The sequence below is a fragment of the Harpia harpyja genome, chromosome 14 (assembly GCF_026419915.1).
Source record: "Harpia harpyja isolate bHarHar1 chromosome 14, bHarHar1 primary haplotype, whole genome shotgun sequence".
NCBI lineage: Eukaryota > Metazoa > Chordata > Aves > Accipitriformes > Accipitridae > Harpia > Harpia harpyja.
This window is the reverse complement of record NC_068953.1, coordinates 14,398,421-14,416,788: the sequence shown is the minus strand read 5'-3', so window position 1 is coordinate 14,416,788 and position 18,368 is coordinate 14,398,421. Positions and strand designations below refer to the sequence as shown.

The 18,368-nt window shown below is 43.6% G+C and overlaps 1 protein-coding gene across 4 annotated transcripts in view; it reads right to left on the bottom strand.

Annotated features, from left to right (window-relative positions):
- The window catches only part of GAS7 (growth arrest specific 7), a 113,609-nt gene that overhangs the window by 16,789 nt on the left and 78,452 nt on the right, over nt 1-18,368 (bottom strand). For all 4 annotated transcript variants that reach the window (XR_008238172.1, XM_052807304.1, XM_052807306.1 and 1 more), the window contains 4 exons: nt 15,351-15,440; nt 13,083-13,198; nt 7,310-7,384; nt 3,971-4,049 (listed from right to left, as the gene is read on the bottom strand). Coding sequence is in view for 3 of the 4 variants with exons in the window: in XM_052807304.1 (XP_052663264.1) it covers nt 3,971-4,049; nt 7,310-7,384; nt 13,083-13,198; nt 15,351-15,440 (360 nt within the window). In the remaining variant the exon portion in view is untranslated. The remainder of the gene's footprint in view (nt 1-3,970; nt 4,050-7,309; nt 7,385-13,082; nt 13,199-15,350; nt 15,441-18,368) is intronic.

The following is an 18,368-nucleotide window of genomic DNA, read 5'->3' as shown; positions in this document are numbered from 1 at the left end:
TGAGGAGCCAGGCAGTAATTCCTGGCTCTTCTGCTGAGCAGAGCTCAGGGCAGAGAGGAAACAATACACACACCACAGCCAAACGCAACGTCATACAGCAACACTTCTCTTCCCCAAGAGAGCTCTGAGTGAAGCTACTGCAAAACTCAACTCTTCGCAGGACAGCTCTGTTAAGGGAGTATTTACTGAAGGGAGCAAAAGGACAGAAATCTTGTCTTCCTCTCTCCCTGTTAAATCATCTCTCTCTTCTTACACAAAAGATCAAACTGCAGACAATATCCAGAGCACTACTTGAGGTGCTCTGATTCTGGCCTAACTGATGCAACTTGCTTACTAAAGCCACTAACCTGACTGCAGTAAGGTGAGTCAGTGGACCATGGTGACACATCAGCGTTTCTTGTATAGTGAAAAGAGATCCAATAAGGGCACATTTTACTTATTTCTGTCAAGTATAAGGGAGCCTAAAGAGAAGTTTGAGTATTTAGTTGAAACTCTTTAAGTAGTGGCAAGAAACCACTGAAATGAACTCAGGAATGATCCATCAAGACCGCACATGTGACTTATCTCTTACAAGCAGGACTTAACAGTCTGTAATACTGAACTGTGATAGAGTTTGTGCCATACTGCTCTTTGTCCTTCTGAAACACAGTTTTGACATCTAGGAAATGTGCTCTGAAGGTATACAGGTATTTCACCTCCCCAGCAGCAACCAAATAATTCTTTTCTATTGTCCCTCCTGTGGGGATGCTAAACTCCACCAATGCACGTGAGTTGGGTCCGTAATCACTTAACATGGCCCACAGTACAGCAGTATCAAATAGTGCCTGAAAGCAAGTATTTTCAGCCTTTCTCCAGTGCTATTTTAATGGAGAAGGAACCTTCATTCAGGCTCAGTACAGCCTAACAGAGAGAGGCTACAAAGACAGCCACATCCCTACAGCACACATCCTAGAGAGTTTAAAAAAGCCTAAAGCAGAGCTTGTTTAGGCAGGCAAAGACTGGCACCACAGTGATCTAATATGGCCTACAGCTATCTGAAGGTCAGATGCAAGGGTAATGGAGCCAAATTCTTCTTTGTATGGCCAGGCAATGTCACAACAGACAATTGAGCTTTGGGAGATTCAGGCTGAATGTCATTTAAAAAAAAAAAAAAAAAATCACCAGAATGGTAGCCAGGCACTGGAACAGGTTGACCAGAGAGGTTGTGAAATCTCTGTCCTTAGAGATATTCAAGACTTTGCCAGACAAAGATGTAGCTGACTTGATCCACTGTGGGTGATAGTCCTGCTCTGACTGGGGGGGTTGGACTAGAAAATTCTGGACGATATTTTTATGACAGTCTCATCAGGATGGCCCCAGGCAAGCTAATAAAGACCTGTTCACTACTCTGTGGTCCAGCATGGGTACACAAGCTCTTTCAAGAACAGAGGTACAAACCAATAGCTATGTCAGGAGCGTTGTCAATGCTCAATGGAACAAGAACTGGAACAGAGAGAAGTTCAGTATGGCTTCAGTGAACTCCAGAGGCAATATATTACAATTGATAGAGATGTCTGTGTCCAACCGAGTTTGAAGTAGCTAAACAGTCTGTGTGTCCTTCAGACTGCTCTATTAATAACTGGATTAACCTGGGTAAACAACCCAACATGAGCTAGTCATCCTCAGTGGAAGAAGTGGCAACCTGACTCATCTGACATAAGTAGGCATTGCTGTGAAAACCCTTATAAAAATTCCCAGGGCCAGGGACACACCAAACAGGAGGGCATGCCACTGGTAGTTCTACTTGCCTAAGAGATAGTGAAGATATTTGTTTATTTCAGATGGTTTATAATGGGACGGGAAATTCTGAGATCCTCATAAAGATGGGAAACACACCACCAGGAGGCTCAAAATGCAAACAAGGCAACTACTTCTTCCAGTTTTGTGTTCTGGGAATCAAAGAGGTGGACTTCTCAGTGAAGGCAGTCATCTTTCCTCTAGCATCATTATCCCATTTCAACTTCCATCTTGCAAGACGTACCATAAGCTACCAAAATAGACTCACATGTGAATGACCCAGGCTTTTAAATGTTGCATTATAGTTGGCCATATTTATTCTTTTTTCTTTTTTTTTTTGCTAGAAGATCTTGCTAAAAGGTTTTCAAATGTATGCAATAGATGAAAAAAAACATAAATTACTTTCCTAAGATGAAGAGATTTAAAGCACCAGCGTATACAGACAACTCTGACACTTACCCATCACTGAATGGGTGTGATGTGAGAAAGGACTTGAAATCTCAAGAAGTTTGCTAAAAGTTATGAGGTACAGGACAAAGACCCTGTATCTCTGTACCAGTATGGTACAGACTTAGGCAGAAAGACGGAGGCATAGGGTTAATCATACTATTAGATGTTGGAGAAACTACACAGCTGAGTTATCAGAAATCACACTTCAAAAATTCCTCTCATTTCACAAGTACTTATTTTTGCCCTTGTTCCGCCAGCACCATTTCCAGAATGCCTGGTAACACACCATCAGCCAGGCCAGCCCACCATGACTTCAACTAGTACAACACATGTGCATCTTTTCCTCCAACAGAACTCACCTCCTGGAGCTCAGTGAGGGATAATCAGATAGCTGGAGAAGAGGTTCAGTGCCGTGATGGCCTTGAAGGATTCCTCGTGTGCATGTATCTATAGCTGCCATGCCAGTCTGTACAGGCATTAGTAGTGTAATAATATTTTATGTTCCAAGTGCTGCGAGAGTGCTGTCACCTTCTCTGATCTGTTCATGACCCCCAATGTAACAGTGCCATGAAGGACTGTCACAGAAGTTGTTCAGTGTCTTAAAGGCTGGTATTTATGTTTGAATACTCTTGGTGTGCTCTGCACTGCACTGACTGCTTGTGCCAGCACTGACTGGTTTCGTTCAACTATCAACGAGAAATACAATTACTACTTCTAAAAATAACTTCTCTGAAAGTAATAGCAATAATCAATATGTTTAAAAACATATTCTGTTAATAAAAGAAAGCTGGAACTAGGAACTCCCAAAGCAGGTACCAGAACAGCGGGGAGAGTTCAGAGGATGCTACAGGAGTTTCTGTGCAGGGTTTAAGGAAAAGTAAAATAATGAAAGAGCTGCTATACATTGCCTGCCTACATGCACACACCACTCCAGGGTGCATTTCTTCCTTTTGGAAAACAATACAGGAGGACAATGGGGAGCAAAAAGTATTTCACTAATTGCAGCCCTGAAGTAGAAGTTTGAAGCAGAGCAGCGGGTTACCAAGGCAGCAGCTGGTTGCCTGAGTAACTTCTGCATAATCACTTACAAACAGTGCAGAGCTATAATTTTCCTCCAGAACATGGCTGTTGCGCTGAGATATCTGCCACTGCATTGAACTTGATCACCCACAGAGGTTAAAATAATGTAACAGGACGCAAGAGTATGTCACATGTGGTGGAAAAAAAACAGATAAATACCATAATTTGTACAAGTAATCTCCTTGGGCATCACTTGACAGAAAAATCCAAAAATAACATGAAGTAAGATTCCAGTGCACTTTTCAGAAACACTAACAATACAAAGAAGTCAGAGTCCTGATTCTCTTCCTTCCAGACAGATACAGTAGATTCTTGTTGAGAAGCCAAATATTTTTTATTTCTTTCTCTACAGAAGTAATCTGTACAAGCTGTAGGTAAATTTACTTGAACAGGCTGGAACTTAAAAGCCCTAGGTGAATAACCTCTAGAATCAGTTTTCCTTCTTTCTTACGAAAAATTAAGGCTAGATGTGTTTTCACTCATCAGGTAGATCAAATAAACTATGGTTTTGGCAGGAAGAATGGACAGAGTTTCAGTAAGTTCGTTCACAAACTTATTAATTCTTCTAAATTTGTACCATATATGCATGTGTATTTTCCCCACTAACAAGCACTGAAGGGAGATCCACATCAATTACAGGGCAAAAATCTTTGCGAAAGATTACCTTAGACGAAAATTTGAGATGAACCTCTGCTTCATCAGCTAGACTCTTCTTTAGCTGAGCCCAAGCCTCTCCTAGTGTGCTGAAAGAATACAGAGCGACAATGATCAATGCCCTGTCTTCTGCACATCCTCCGAGCGAGATTTGTCAGATAGATATGGTACAATGCTTGGTACCGTATCTTGCTCAGCAAAATCATGGAAAAGTGACAGCAGAAATTTGAGAAGATAACCAATCTCTGTGACCAAGGCAGAATTATATTGGCATTGTACGAAGCAGATCTTTGAAAACACTGTTCATAACGATCTCCAGTTACAGAAATGCCACAGTCTCCATAAGCAAGATACTTCAGTATCTTATCCTTACCATAACAAAGTTTTTCTTTTCTAATCCTTAAAATAAATCTTCACCAATGCAGTTTTTCCATTGCCTCTTCTACTTTACACCCTACTTTTGGTGAACAGATTATTCTACTTCTCCTCGGAGAAGCCATTCAGTATTTGAAAATTACTCCATCTTCTTTTTCCTTCAGACAAATTATTTTCTAGAATATGGCAGTTTAGGTATGCTCCTCTAGACCCTCTCCAACAGATTCCTCTTAAAGCGTCATAACCAAAACTACATCGTCTTCCAGCAGAGGTCTTCCAGTTGCTAAACTGGTAACAGATTATTTCGTATCAGACACTCTTTCTTCTACTTATCTCAGTATGATTTCTTTTTAAGACAACAGTGTGAACTTGTTGATGAATAAGCTAGTGAGTCACTATAGCCAGATCCTTCTCCTGCAAACTGTTATGTAACTGTATCTTTCATATCCTGTGAAAATATAAAACCTGGTACTTTCTCCTCATTGAAATGCATCTTAATTTTTTTCAGTTAATTCCTCTAGTTTAACAAAATAATTCTGAATTGCAATTTTTTCTTCAAATTGTACATACCATCCCTCCTAGCTTTGTCTCATCTTTGATTACAGTAAACCCATTATTTATTCTATCATAGGTCATTAACAAAAACATTGAAAAAATCTGGACGTGGGACAAAACTTATGGGATCTCACTCCATAGCTACTTTCTGCACTTTACTTTTTGTAAGTAGAGGGTATGATGTCTTACCTAGTTTTGCACCTTAGGCTTTATTTAGGCCACATTTCTCTTGCCTGCTTACAAGAATCTCCCATTGCAAAAAGCTATACTAAATTAAGAGCTATGATGCTGACTTCTTCTGTTACTCCACCACTGGAGGAAGTTAGGTTATTTGTTCTGTATGCATCCACAATAATTGCTCACCACCTTAGTTTGCCACTAAGTGCTTCTAGAAAGCTTGATGGTTTGTTCTACCACTTTGCAGAGGTTAAATAAAGCTGAGTGATCTACAATTTCCCGGCTCCTCCTCTCTCTCCCCCACCCCTTTTCAAAGACAGTCATATTTGCCCCTTCCTGATAGCTTGAAAAATGGTCTGTCATCTGCAATTTCAAAATAATGATCTGTAATCTCTGGCGTTACTCCAGTGAGTTGAGTCCTCAAGTATGGTGTTCATCACAGCTAAACAACCTGAGATTGCTTCGCCTACGTAAGTGCTCCCAACTCTTCCCCTTCCCTAGTCCCACTCTGAGGTCCCCTACCACTGTACAGTTCTCACTGGCACTAACTGTTTTATCTGATCTATTTAAGTGAAGAAGGCATTTCAGCCTGCTAAGCATCTTTTGCATCTCTTATCCAACTACAATGACTTAAATGACCATGGATTGTGTCACCTTCTGTGTACGTGCAGCAACACTGTACTCACAGCAACTTGGACAGAACCATCCCAATACCACAAATCGGTCCCATATCATCACCCTCATGTCCCACTCACATACATGATGGTGGGTCTTCCTACCACCAGAGGAGGGCATAGGACCCTGGAGGGACAGCCCATACTTTGTGTCAATTCCACAGACTGCTGGACAGCAAAGCTGGAAAATGCTCTGTGTAGTACGAAACCAGCAGTGGTAGCTGGTGTGTTCACAGAGCAGCTCATGGGGTCCCCCGATTCACACCTTCTCAGGAATGAGAGGAAGACCCTGGCGAATGTTTACTTTGAGTGTGCTAGGCTGCAGTCCCACTTTTGGCTCCTTCAAATCCTCCTGTTGGCTGCTTTTCCTCCCTCACTTTTTAAAATGGAATTTTTCCCTTTCCCAGGCCTCACCAATTCCCAGGATCTTCTCACTAGCCTCTTCCTGGCCCTAGCCAGTTTGGCTACTACAGCACCAAGAGGAGAAATTCCAGCAGGACCTCCTTCCACTCCCTCACCTTGCCCAGGCAGAGCACCACCAGGCAGTGTTCCTAGCTCCCTGCACTCTGCTCCGTATCCCCCTCAGTTCCCTACTTGAACATTCTTTATGCTTTGGTCCTCATTCCCTCTCTTTTGATCTACTCTCCCCTAGTTTTCTTTCCCTTCATTTTTTTCAGGCATTCCTCCCTTCTCCTATTGGGGGTAGAAGAAAGTGGGAGAAGGATGTGGAAGAAAGTGGGTTTAGCTTTGCTAGGAGCAGGTTAACACCCACCCCTAAAGGGGAAAGAAGAACAGAAACCATCATCAATGTAGGTGCTTAGAGAAGCAACAGCCTAGTTAGCCTCTACAATTTCTGTCCTTGCCTACTGGAAGCTGAACAAACACCTTGTGGAGCTTCACTGCCAGTAGAAACACAGTGTCAGAACTAGGGTGAGGACAGTAATTTCCAACCTTGGCTTTCAGTGCTTAGAGGGTTTGTGTTGGAACAGATAGAGCTACCGACTTCTAAACCTTCAGGAGTGGTGTCTTTTCATTATTACTGAAAAATTGCAATCTGGTCTGGAATTGCATTGCCTAATACCTTCTTAGTAACTTCCAAAGTGTGAACATGCTGTAAATAAGGGACAACCTGCTACTTTTCTTGGAGAGCCAGACCCACGATGAGAAGAGACTTCTTTGTCCTCCCTCTGTCTGTGCCGCTCCAGTTCTACTGGTCTGACCTAATGGATCTACTTTCAGCAGTATATATATTCCACATATTCTTCCATATTCAAAGTATTTTATTACTTATATATGCTAATTCCTAAAGGAACTAATTCTGGCTAGAACAAGGATAGCATAAACACATTATTGGAAATGCAATGTTTTATACACATATTCCTAAAAATTTACCATGAACATCTTCAAAAGAAAAATACTCCAATACTTCTCCAACACACCCAGGATGCTAAGCTAAATAAACCTCTACTCAATGGGAGAGGTCAGGAAAAATACATGTACCTGCGTGGGAGGAATGCCTTTTATGTTAACATTCTTGTCTACTGCAGAAGTCACAGAGATACACTTACCCTTCTTCCTGAGCAGCCAAGGAATTCTGAGACAGTTTGGACAGGTTCTTAGCATATTCCTCCTCAATCTTTATCCTATACTCACATACACACACACAGGGAAAATAAAAAGACAGCAGTAAGTAAGCTTTAAGGCAGAAACCCACACACATAATTTAAAGAAATTCTCTGCATTTTAACAGATCTTGCCACAGGAATTTTCCTTTCAGTCTCCAGGGCTTGGCAGCACCAGTTTCAGGATCCATCTCTCCCCTCCATATGCTAAAAATGCTGTGGCAAGAGCAGGGATATATGCAGGACAGCATGTGCGATAAAATTAGAAGAAAAAGCTACGGTTCTGGAGAGCAAATAACAAGAACAAAGTGTTTCTACTGTGCAACACGGACTGTCTGCAAAACTGGGCTCACTTGAGAAGCATGTGCTTCAGTCTGCAGCTAAACGTGAGGTCGCACATCCTTGAAGCAAAGATGAAGGAATGCAGTGATACAGGAGAAATCCAAATGAGGTTTGGGGTGCTGGACTGCACCTTTCCTAGGGACACCGAGTGCTTCCTGCTCTCCGTTACAGGCGATCAACTGGTGAAGATGTGCCAGGGGCTACTGTCACCGACACATTGTGGTGCAGCCCCTGCCCTTCACCCATCCCACCCACTGCCCTGTCCTTCTCTCTATTCACTCAGCAGCACCACACCAGGAACAGGATCTGAGCTTGCCAGTGGTAGGGGTGCAGAAGAGGGAAGCTGTTGGCACACAACCACTGTGGGAATGGCTGCAGGGAGAAGAACAATTGTAGCTGTTGAGCTAGGGGACAAGGGAAATGCTGACTGCATAGTAGGGAGGGAAGGAGCAGCTGCTGGCTCAGAGGTGACGTGCATCATGCCTGAAACCCATCTCTACCTCCCCTGAGTTCTTCTCCTAGTAAAACATCTGCAAGGTATACTTGATACCAACTAGGGCAAACAACTGGCTATTTGCTGGTTTTCAAACCAGCTTGCTCAAAAGAGCATCTCCGAGAGACAGATGAGTGGCACCCAGGTGGAGAAATTCCAGATTCTGTGCTAACTACGTACAAGCAGGAGAAAAACCTAGTTTGAAATCCATCTCCTTCCAGTGAGAAGACAGAAGGTGGGATACTTTTGGCATGCCCATTTGCAGTAGCTAATTGAGCAAGCAAAGTTACGCATGGCACATTTGAGACGAAAGGGGTCCCTTGAGCCCAGCTAAGAGGGGTCTGATACTCTGGGCTGCTGAAAATATGATCTGAATGTCACTCTGTGGGATGCAGCTGGCTGAGGCCCAAGGTGATACCCATCTTGGTATGGCACAGTACAACTACAGACCTCTTCTTCCCCCTCCCATGAGAACAAAACCAGCCAGCTCCCCATGCCTCCTGTAGCAAGACCAACAAATACAGCTGTCCAGCACCAAAGGCTACACTGGGGTTAGGACCTCACTATGAAAAGGGCTTTATGCGGGCACATTTCACCTGACCTACTTTAAATACCTACTTCAGGATGAGACTAATCTTGTCTCAGAAGTGACAATTTCTATGGACTACAAAGGGAGCATAGGTCAACTATAAGAAAGATGCAAATGTCTAAATGTAGCTGAGATAAATACCTAAGTGTCCAGCCCAAAGCCAGGGCTCACTGCTTTTGCCTCAGTTACCAGAGTTCCCAACCAAAGCTCTAGTCTACAACCTTCACCATGCAACTTTATTCCTGCTGGATTTTGGCTTAAGGATGCCTTTGAGTGATTTACTTGTGGATGCTAGGTGTGCAAAGGCGCTGGCTGGTCTGCTCACTCTTCTGAGCTGCCCATACTGACAGACCCTCACAGAATCCATGTCTTGGTCTTTTGTCTCATGAACAGAGCAATAACCATCTTTCATCATAAAGGTTTGCTGTGAAAATAATGAATTTAAAAACCCATGAAGTCCTTCTTTGATACTGCTGTAGCTGGAGAAGGATTGAACACAACAAGACAAAAGGAAGCCTCATGATTTTCACAATCACACATAAAACACACTATGTCTGCTACCATCAGTGCCTGTCCTAAGCATGGCACCCTACATGCAAAGCCACTGGCTTTGATGGAGGCACTCCCCACCGATCCCAACTTTGGCCCAGGCTCTGGGATTTCAAGTGTTACTTGTAGTGCAGGTGGGTGGCACTACTAATAGGGCAGGCTGCCTGGCAAGGAGGAATAACAATTAAAAAGTAACAGTAAAAAGGTGAATTTGTTATTGCTTAAGAGCCCCAATTACAAGACATAAATTGTTCCACCCCAGCCTGGCGTCCTGTCACCATCTGTGGCCAAAACACCTTGAACACCTCAAAAGAGGCTAAAAACCAAGATGAAGATATACCTCAAAAAGGGAAAAAAAATATGCCTCCTGGCCCTGGCCGATTTAAACACACTGCAAACTCTGGATTGTGGTGACCATGAAACACCAACACATCAGTACACAGGGACTCCCAAGCCTTGTGAGCCTACCTCCAGAAATCCACATGGCTGTTTTGCCGTTACTCCACCTTCACACCAAAAAACCCGTACGTTTCTTGTTTCCACTAACTTGTTTGAAAACTTTCAGAATTTCACTCCTTGTGTAGTCAGAAGCATTACAAACTATAAGCGCATTTTGACCCATACTGTCTTGACTTTATTAGTTCCAGATGCTCTTTGGATGTTTATTCCCTGCTCTCTTATGCTTTGTTGGTTTGGTTTTTTTTTTTTTTTTTTTTGAAATAAAGTACTTTGTGTGCCCATACTCAAATAGTTTTAGTCACACCGTGTTATAATGAAGAAAAACTAGAGAGCTACAAAGGGAGGCAAAGATGATCTGATGTGACTACCATGCAAGAAGAAACTAAACAGATTAAGACAACAAGGGGAACACAGAGAAAAGGTGATAGAGGATATCTGACAGACATCTACACAACTGTCACTGTGTGAAGACAGTGACTATGAGTCTTTTTACACTATTTCTCCAGATCAGGAGGCAACAATGAAATTATCAGACAACAGAAGCATAATTACTTTTCCTGTAGTGCATAAATTGCAGAAGTCTTCTACAAAGTGGTCAAAAATATAAAAATACTCAAAAGGATTAGACAAACAGTGGAAGATGTTTACAAGTATCTGCTGAACATGGCAGACCTAAGGCAAACTCTGGCTCTGGAAATCCCCAAAATTCTGGTTATTGGAAGCTGGGAGGACAGAGACTCTCATGCTCTTTTCCTCTTACGCACTCAGTACTGCCATGGTCAGATTAAAGTCAGTGGGCTAGACAGACCTTCATCAGACTCACTACAGCCTTTCTCCTGCTTGTGTTTCTTTTCATGTAACTAAAACACTCTGCTATTTATTTTAAATTTGTGAAGCATAGCCCAGCTCAGTTAAAAAGTGAGTGGCCAAAAGCTTAAGAGAGTGTTCCTTTGCTAATAAAAACACTACTTCTTATACTTGGAGAGTGATGCTATTCAGGGCAGCCTGCAGATTTTCTTGGCCATTTTGGAGTGCTTACTTGAATACAAATGCTGGACCTTATTTTCACTTTTGATTTAAAGTAATTTTTTCCTTCTTTCACACCCACACCCTTGATCTTTCAGTTCAGTCAATTTTCTAATTATTTTCCTCCCTTTCTTGAGATCTGTCTTATTAAAATTCCAAGTCTGTATTATAACCCTACCTTTGTCAACAAGAACTGAATGAACACATAAGTGCTTAGTGTAAGATTGCTATTTACAAGTAGCTCCTCTAGAAGCATCTACTTGATAAAACAGATTCAGTTAGTATTGCCTCTTGTTGGTTATTCAATGAAGAAATCTGGTTATTGTGTCTCATCCCAGCTTCCTATTTAAAGCTGTTTTTATTAGCTGTCTGAACCTCACCTCCAGAAGGCTGGTTGTACAGATGGAGAGAATTTTTCTGGACATGAAAACCCCTAGGTAAATGTGGTCTTGTATTCCCTGAGCCACCTGATGGTCATCATGAAAATCTTATCAGTATTTCTTCCCTCTTAGCTGGCAATGTAAAGGTTCCCCTGATGGCCTGAGCTCTCATTTCCATGAGTAACCTCTCCAGCTCAACACTATCCTCCTCCTTTTCCACACAGAGCAATCCTGAATCATTTGTCCAAACAGAAGAAAAATATATTCATCTTTTTATACCTCCCATCTAGATCCTCTTCACACTCAATTCCAAACCTTGTTTCCAGCACACAGTGAATCTCTTCTGTCTTTTCTTCTATAACGTGCCTATTTCCTCCTCTACTGAGGACACGAACGTGACTCTTCCCAGTGTCAGAGCTGCTCTCTCCTTGTTTTCTCTCATTTCATGCAAGCTTTCCCTCCCTCTTGAATGCTCCTTTCTTTTGTTTCTGTCAAATTTCATTATATATTACTTCCTTTGGAGCAGCTTTCCTCCTCTTTTCCCTGGCCATGGCAATCACAATTCTGCTTGCCTTCTCCTCATCTTCTAGCTTAGCAAGACTATTTCTCAATTGTATTTTTCCTTTGCCAGCTGGTCCTTTCTTCTTCCTGCATCCTCTGGTCACATTTTTTCATGGATCAGAGAGGCAACTATCTCTTGGACTGTCTTACATCAAAGGCAGTAGGAACCACACGTGGATGCTGGGCACTCTGCACCTCCTGTACCAGACCATCTTTGTTGCCTGTGCTATACTTTGCATTTCTCCACTGCTGCCATATCCCTAATACTAAAAAAAAAAGACAAGAGGGAGAAAGAAAAGAAACCACAAATGAAAGCAACTATCTGCAAGTTCTGCCCAATTGAACTGCCCCTCAAACGCCTACACAGGTGCCTGTTTGTTGCCCCATTAATTGTTTCCACCACTATTGATTTACATCAGCACAGCCATGCTGTGCCCGCAGCAGCAGAGCAGGAAGACAATACCAACTCAGCAGCAAGCACCAATATAGAGGCATTAAGAGAGGAAGGCAGCTCCTTCAACTGGTGCAACTGCCTCCAGGAGAGAACATCCATCAGCATGCTCTGCCTTCCTGCTGGGAGCAAACACTGCTTGTTCCCTATGGGCAGTTCTCAAGTTTTGAGAATCATACTCAAGATGATTTACACTGGCTTGGACACATGACAAGTGATTTCAAATAACAGTGACACTACTTATCAGTAATGATGTCACATCATCTCCTGTACATGGTTGAGCTGAGCATATATCAACTGCTTGTTTGGTGCTCAGTGCACTTCCCGTGTCAGCAGAGCAACAGACCATTAATAGCATTCTGGCGTTTTCTGGTAGCAACATCTGCCTTTATGACTTGGGGTTCACTCTAAATTATCTGTATGTGTAGTTTAGCTCCATAATCAGCTTAAGTCCCAAGTGATGTCTTTTTACATCTTCCTCTAGGAAACTGTGCCTATGCCTCAGTCAACAAATTGCTTCTCTATTTTTCAGACAAAATATTTCCTTTCTAAATATCACCTCTACTCTGTTTTTCCCATGTCCATGTTTTTACCTTGAATCTGCAGCTTAAAACCTTCTTGGCTCCCTCTATCTAAACGGACAGCCTGTGTGCAATACAACTGAGACAAGCACAGCAGGAGAGACAAGTGAGAGCTGGGGAAGACTGGAGAGTGTGGATGGACATTAAAGAAATATTAAATGTTCTTTAAGAATTGGTAGCATATCTTTTACACAGTTAAGCTATGTCATTAATGTACCGAAGGAATATTTAAATCAGGAAAAAAAAAATTGTCATAAATAGTTAATTTGATAGCAAAGTGCTAATTACCTTTCTCGAACAAACTCTGCCATTTCTTTCTGCATTTGTTTCCCTTTAAGTTGCTTTTGAAGAAGAATTTCAAATCCCGACACTGTATTGTTCCCTTGTGAATCCTTTTTATCAGCCTAGAAGGAAAAAGGAAGTTCAACAAAAAGACACCGGGATCAAAAACACAGACACGCAGTTCCCAGCGGCAATTGCCCAAGGAGTCCGAGCAACAGGCAGCAGTGGTGTCCGAAGAGCCCTGCTCTGATAACAGCTGATGGTCGCAGCACTTCAGCCCCTCTCAGAGGAATAGTCCAACACTTTCTCTTTCCCCTTCCTCTTATTCCTTTTTTTTATTAAAAAAAGGAAATTTTACAGTTATCTTTAGCTAGCATAAGACTATGTTGGGGCCAAAGCAGCAGCCTTGCCTTCCCTTCTGCCCATGGCCTTTCATACCTGATGATGCCTCTGGGCTGGCTCCAGCAAGCGTGAGCCCTGACAGCTCACCCTGCAAAGAGAAGAAGGGATCCTGGAGCCAGCACAAGGGAACTGCTGGGGGAGATGGGAGGACGCTGCTGCTCCTTCCGGGGGTAACGCAGCCCTAAACAACCTTTAATAGACTGTCAAGTTCAACCATGATTTGCACTCAGAAAAATACAGCCAGTCTGCAGAGATCTGCTATAAAGCAGGGTAAAACAGCAACTTGTTCAATAGGTTACTGCCATATATCCCATCTTTCACTGTTTGTTTCCCACACAGTCCTTTCCACCCTTTGTTCCACTGACTCTCAGGGTTGCTACAAGGACCAACACAGTCTTCTCTCTGCTGCCTCTTCTCTCTCTCTCCTCTGTCTGCTTTTCCCTGTTTCAGAATTTCATTTCCTACCCTCTTCCAACAAACAGGCCCAGAGAACACTTCCCTAAGGACCACAGGTTTTGCTCCAATATACTGGATGCTGCACGTTTGCACAGAGAAAAATGCCACATTAATCAAAGTGTGAGACTTGTAGGACACCACACCAGGCACCGGGCAGCTCAAACAACAGGAGTGGAGTTGATCGAAGAAGGAGGGTGAGTCATGGGCAGACCATGGATGACAAGGCCGAACAAGAGGAAAGTCCTGGGAGTGGAGCTATGGGAGGATAGAAGTTTGCAGGAGAAAGGCAGCTTTAAGTGGAATTTCACTGAGGGTGAGATGTGACCAAACCCAAGGAGCCAAGCAGTGGCCAAGCCTAAACAGAAAGAACCAAGCAGGACATCTGTAAGACACAGGCAAAAAATAAGCTTATACACCATTAATGATTTAGTGCTTATTGGGATCAGAAGACTGGAAGAAAATGAAGAAACTTTGACGGTTTGGTAACGGGACCATTTGCAAGTATGTCAGTGTATTCTAGCAAGTTACAGCCATTAGTCCTCACACCAACGCTGAGCATGCACGAGGGGAAGTGCTACTGTGCCTCCAACAGTTACACTTTTTTGTAAGTGAATCTCTTTTTTTTTTTTTTTTTTAATGAAAGGACTTCAATAACTGGTAACTGAAAAGACATGTGAAATTCATAAAATCTTCATTATTGAGGTAGTATTCCCCCCCCCCCAAAAAAAACCAGTTTTCCAGTGGAAGATTTTTTCTATCAGCTCCACACTTGAAGGACTACTGTATCATTTTAATATGACTCAGGATCCTGAAAGAGGAGCTAAGCATGAGAGGGCACACACAGAAACACAGCCACTGCAGACCTCCCATGCTGAAGGCTGCATTAAAACTACTCAATTTAAGAGCTACTAATAGGCCTGTCCTTCACAAACCTCATCCTTTAAAAAACTCATTTACCCATGGGAGTGAGTTTTACAATTAAATGCAAAATTTGTAACTATCTGCTTGTTTTAAATGTGATACCCTCAGCTTCCTTGTGTATCCCTAGCTCTCGTGCTCTGGGAAACAATGAAATAATATTCCTTGCCAGCCACCTCGCTATCCCCCCTCCTGCTGCACAGCCCTTTTGGCTGCGGTATTCTGAGATGTGTAGTTTGTCCTACATCCTCCCCATTTCCTGACCAAAATCAACTCCTGACAGCTGACCTTGCCTTTCTGGACACTCTTCGCCCACATCTGAGTCCAGTTAGATGGTTTCTACCTCATCTTCACTGGCATTCTCAGACTCCCTGGTGCTGCCCTAACACACTGCATTTCAGCTCAAATTCTCTTGTACTTTGTACCACTAATCAAGCTGTTCCACTTTTTTGGAAGCTCAGGAGCTGCAATATGGCATGTGGCTGACTGCCTACTTACCCAGAAATAATCACAGTAGCTCCACTCCGAAGGTTTCAGCAACTGCTGCTCTGGCATTACGTCAGGGTGGGGGAAAGTCACACAGTTTATCTGTAAAAAAAGGCAAAAGAGAGTTAGAAGGTAATGAAATTTAGCTGTTGATGAGAAACATGCAAACAAAAGGTTATATACACGCACATTCAATCAGAAAATCCACAGTGAATGCATGTCAGTGAAGAAAAATTGGTTGTTGCATGGAAACAGCAGCTAAGTATTCCCAGAAAGCTCCTCTAAGCAAGCAGGAGTGTCGACTCAGAGGAAAATAAGCTACCCATTTCACATGAGGAAAACCTGCTTGATTTGGAACGTCCTATACAGGGAGTTCTCCTAGATCCCTAACAAACTGTGGTAAAAATCCTGACGTGAAACACCCTGAGCACACCCTGAACACAAGAAATATTGTGAGCAGCAGAGAGCACTGAAGGTACTATTGGCGTATCTCATCAGAAAATCTTGGCTGTGTTAGTCTCTTACAGGATTACAAAAAAAGGTGTTATTTTTTTCAGTGCACAGCCCTTCCATCTATCCCAGAAACCTTTTCAGATGAAAGTGATGCTCCCTGCAAAAAGGAACAGGGGCTCTCTAAAGTCAGCTAGCCTTCAGTGTGCAAAAAACCACAGAAATTTGTGACACAGGACTCGTCACACAGTCATTAAATAAAGGCATAAAAAAGTACAAGTGCTCATTAAGTTATTGCAGTAGAAAATGTAGCCTGATAAAAGCACAGTGGAAGCAAAGAGCGTGACAGCTACTGCAGAACATGCTGCAGAATAACTCTGGATGCAGTTAAGCCCTTCAGGGGAAGCATCAGCAAGAGTCAGAGCTTACTTGCCAGTTCATAACGCTCACCTAAAATTTCTGCTGGGCAGGCACACTAAAAGCAGTCCCTCTTAGCACACCCGCAGGTTCACTGCGGTGATTAATGCTTGTTAATACTTGTGTATTAATCAAGGAACCACCAGAAACTGAGGATGGAAGACTCACAGATGTAACTGTATGGGTTTGGCGTTTTTTGGGGATCAGTTAACATTCACAGGAAATCCAAAACCAAAGCTGTGGGCAGGGTTAGTACCGCTGCATGGGCAGACCTAAAGGTAGTGCTTACATGCAGTGAATCTGCCTTTGGGCTATTCAGAGAGGATCAAAAAGGACACGGCAACATACCGCAAAGTGCTGACACAGTGTAAACCCACCATGCTAGGGCAAAGCAGACAAAGCCTTTAGCTGATACAACGCTGTTCCTACAAACCCACGTTGGCTCTGCTGCTGTCTGCCCATGCTGAAGTTTAAGTGGCTGTCCTGTATGTAAGGCAAGAGCTTTCTCTACCCCCCTTCTCCACAAAAATCACCCTGTCCAGAGCTTGCCAAGTCCATTTCAAAGCAGGCTGAGGACCCTGTACCTATGGTGTCTTTGGCTGTCACCTCAGCTAGATCCTAAACGGCATCTTCCCTTCCAGCTCCCATTGGGCTTCAATCTGATCTGCAGGAGGTCGGAGACCAGGACTCCTACTTCACCGGCATTTTGCAGGCAGTAGTCATGCACTGGTGAGCCTGCATCTCCAGCCACAGCCGGCCGCCACTGGGCACACGGTCCCAACAACAGACAACAGGAGCTGCTGAAAACACCTCCCTGTTCCTTCACGTTCCCCATCAGAAATGTCATGCATCAGCAGTTATAAAACATCAACTCAGTTCAGAGTGGGATGGCCACGTGACAGAGGTGCCAGTGCTCACCTGTCACCACCACAGCCTCCAGCACAAAGCCTCTCTATCAGGGATGTTTCACTGAGGACACCTTCTGTCTCTACTGAAGTTTTCCTCTCCTGCCGCTTCCCTGTCAGCTCAGTTATCTCAGGACAGCACTGCAAGCTCATCTTGCCCTGCTAGGTAGGTTGTGTTACCTTCCCTTCTCCATTCAGGGACCACCAGATCTAAAAGCCTGCGAGCAGATCCCATCATCTGCTGGAAGCAGCCCAGCCACAGGAGAGGAGCTGGCACCTCTCCTCTGGGCACAGGCAGCACAAGCAGGGGTGTGCAGAACTGCTCGTGGGTACTGCAGATCTCTGGCGCAAGGGGCTGCCAGTGTGCACTGGCTCAACACCCTGTTAGGAGACTTCTCTCACCCCCACCAGGAAGCTTCACAACTGATCAGCCCAAATGTCTCAAAAAGACCAGCTAGAAAACTTAAGCCAAATTGCTGCTTTCAGACAGTATCCAACAAGCACTGACCTGGACCAGTGCTGGACCAGCGCACAAGGGCCGACAGATAAAAGGCTCCGCTTCACTTCACAGATCACCAAATTCCATGCCAGTGCTGATCATGGGCTGCACTGGTACCTGGGCATGCCTCTACACTATCACAGCAACACACTATTTCTCAAATAACACAATATATTGTAGTTTCGCCTTAAAAAAATGAGATGGCCTCAGAACCTGTGCACAATTGCTCTGCCATGTACCATAGCGGGCCAACTGCTTCCCGTGAGTGAGCAATGCTGCAGCACATCCTCCCAGAGCAGGTGAGATGGGGGAAACAAAGTATTATCAGCAATGTTATAGGTAACCATGTGAAGGCATGCAGTATCAAGACAGGTTTAAACAGCTTCTGGCTTTGAGGATTTTTGGCTTTGATGCTGCATTTCACACTCACTGAATAAAAATGAGGGTGTCAGCCACAGGTCACTTGGACACCAGCCCTTCCAGCCCCTCCAGCCTGGCAGCCTGCACAAAACACTGCCCTGTACACAGCTACCATGTGTGCTTACACAACACACCTCATGGGCATCCAGGATAAGGTGCTGCCTCTTGAGAGCAGACTGGCAAGCTACAGGAACTTGGGATTTAGCTCAAGTTAAAAATAGTTAGCAGTAGAATGCAAAAGAGGTAAAGAGACTGCGTGGAAGTTTTAGGGATGCTGGAAACGATTCACATCTCCACATCAGGAGCACCACTACTGCAGTGGTGAAAGGAGAAGCTGTT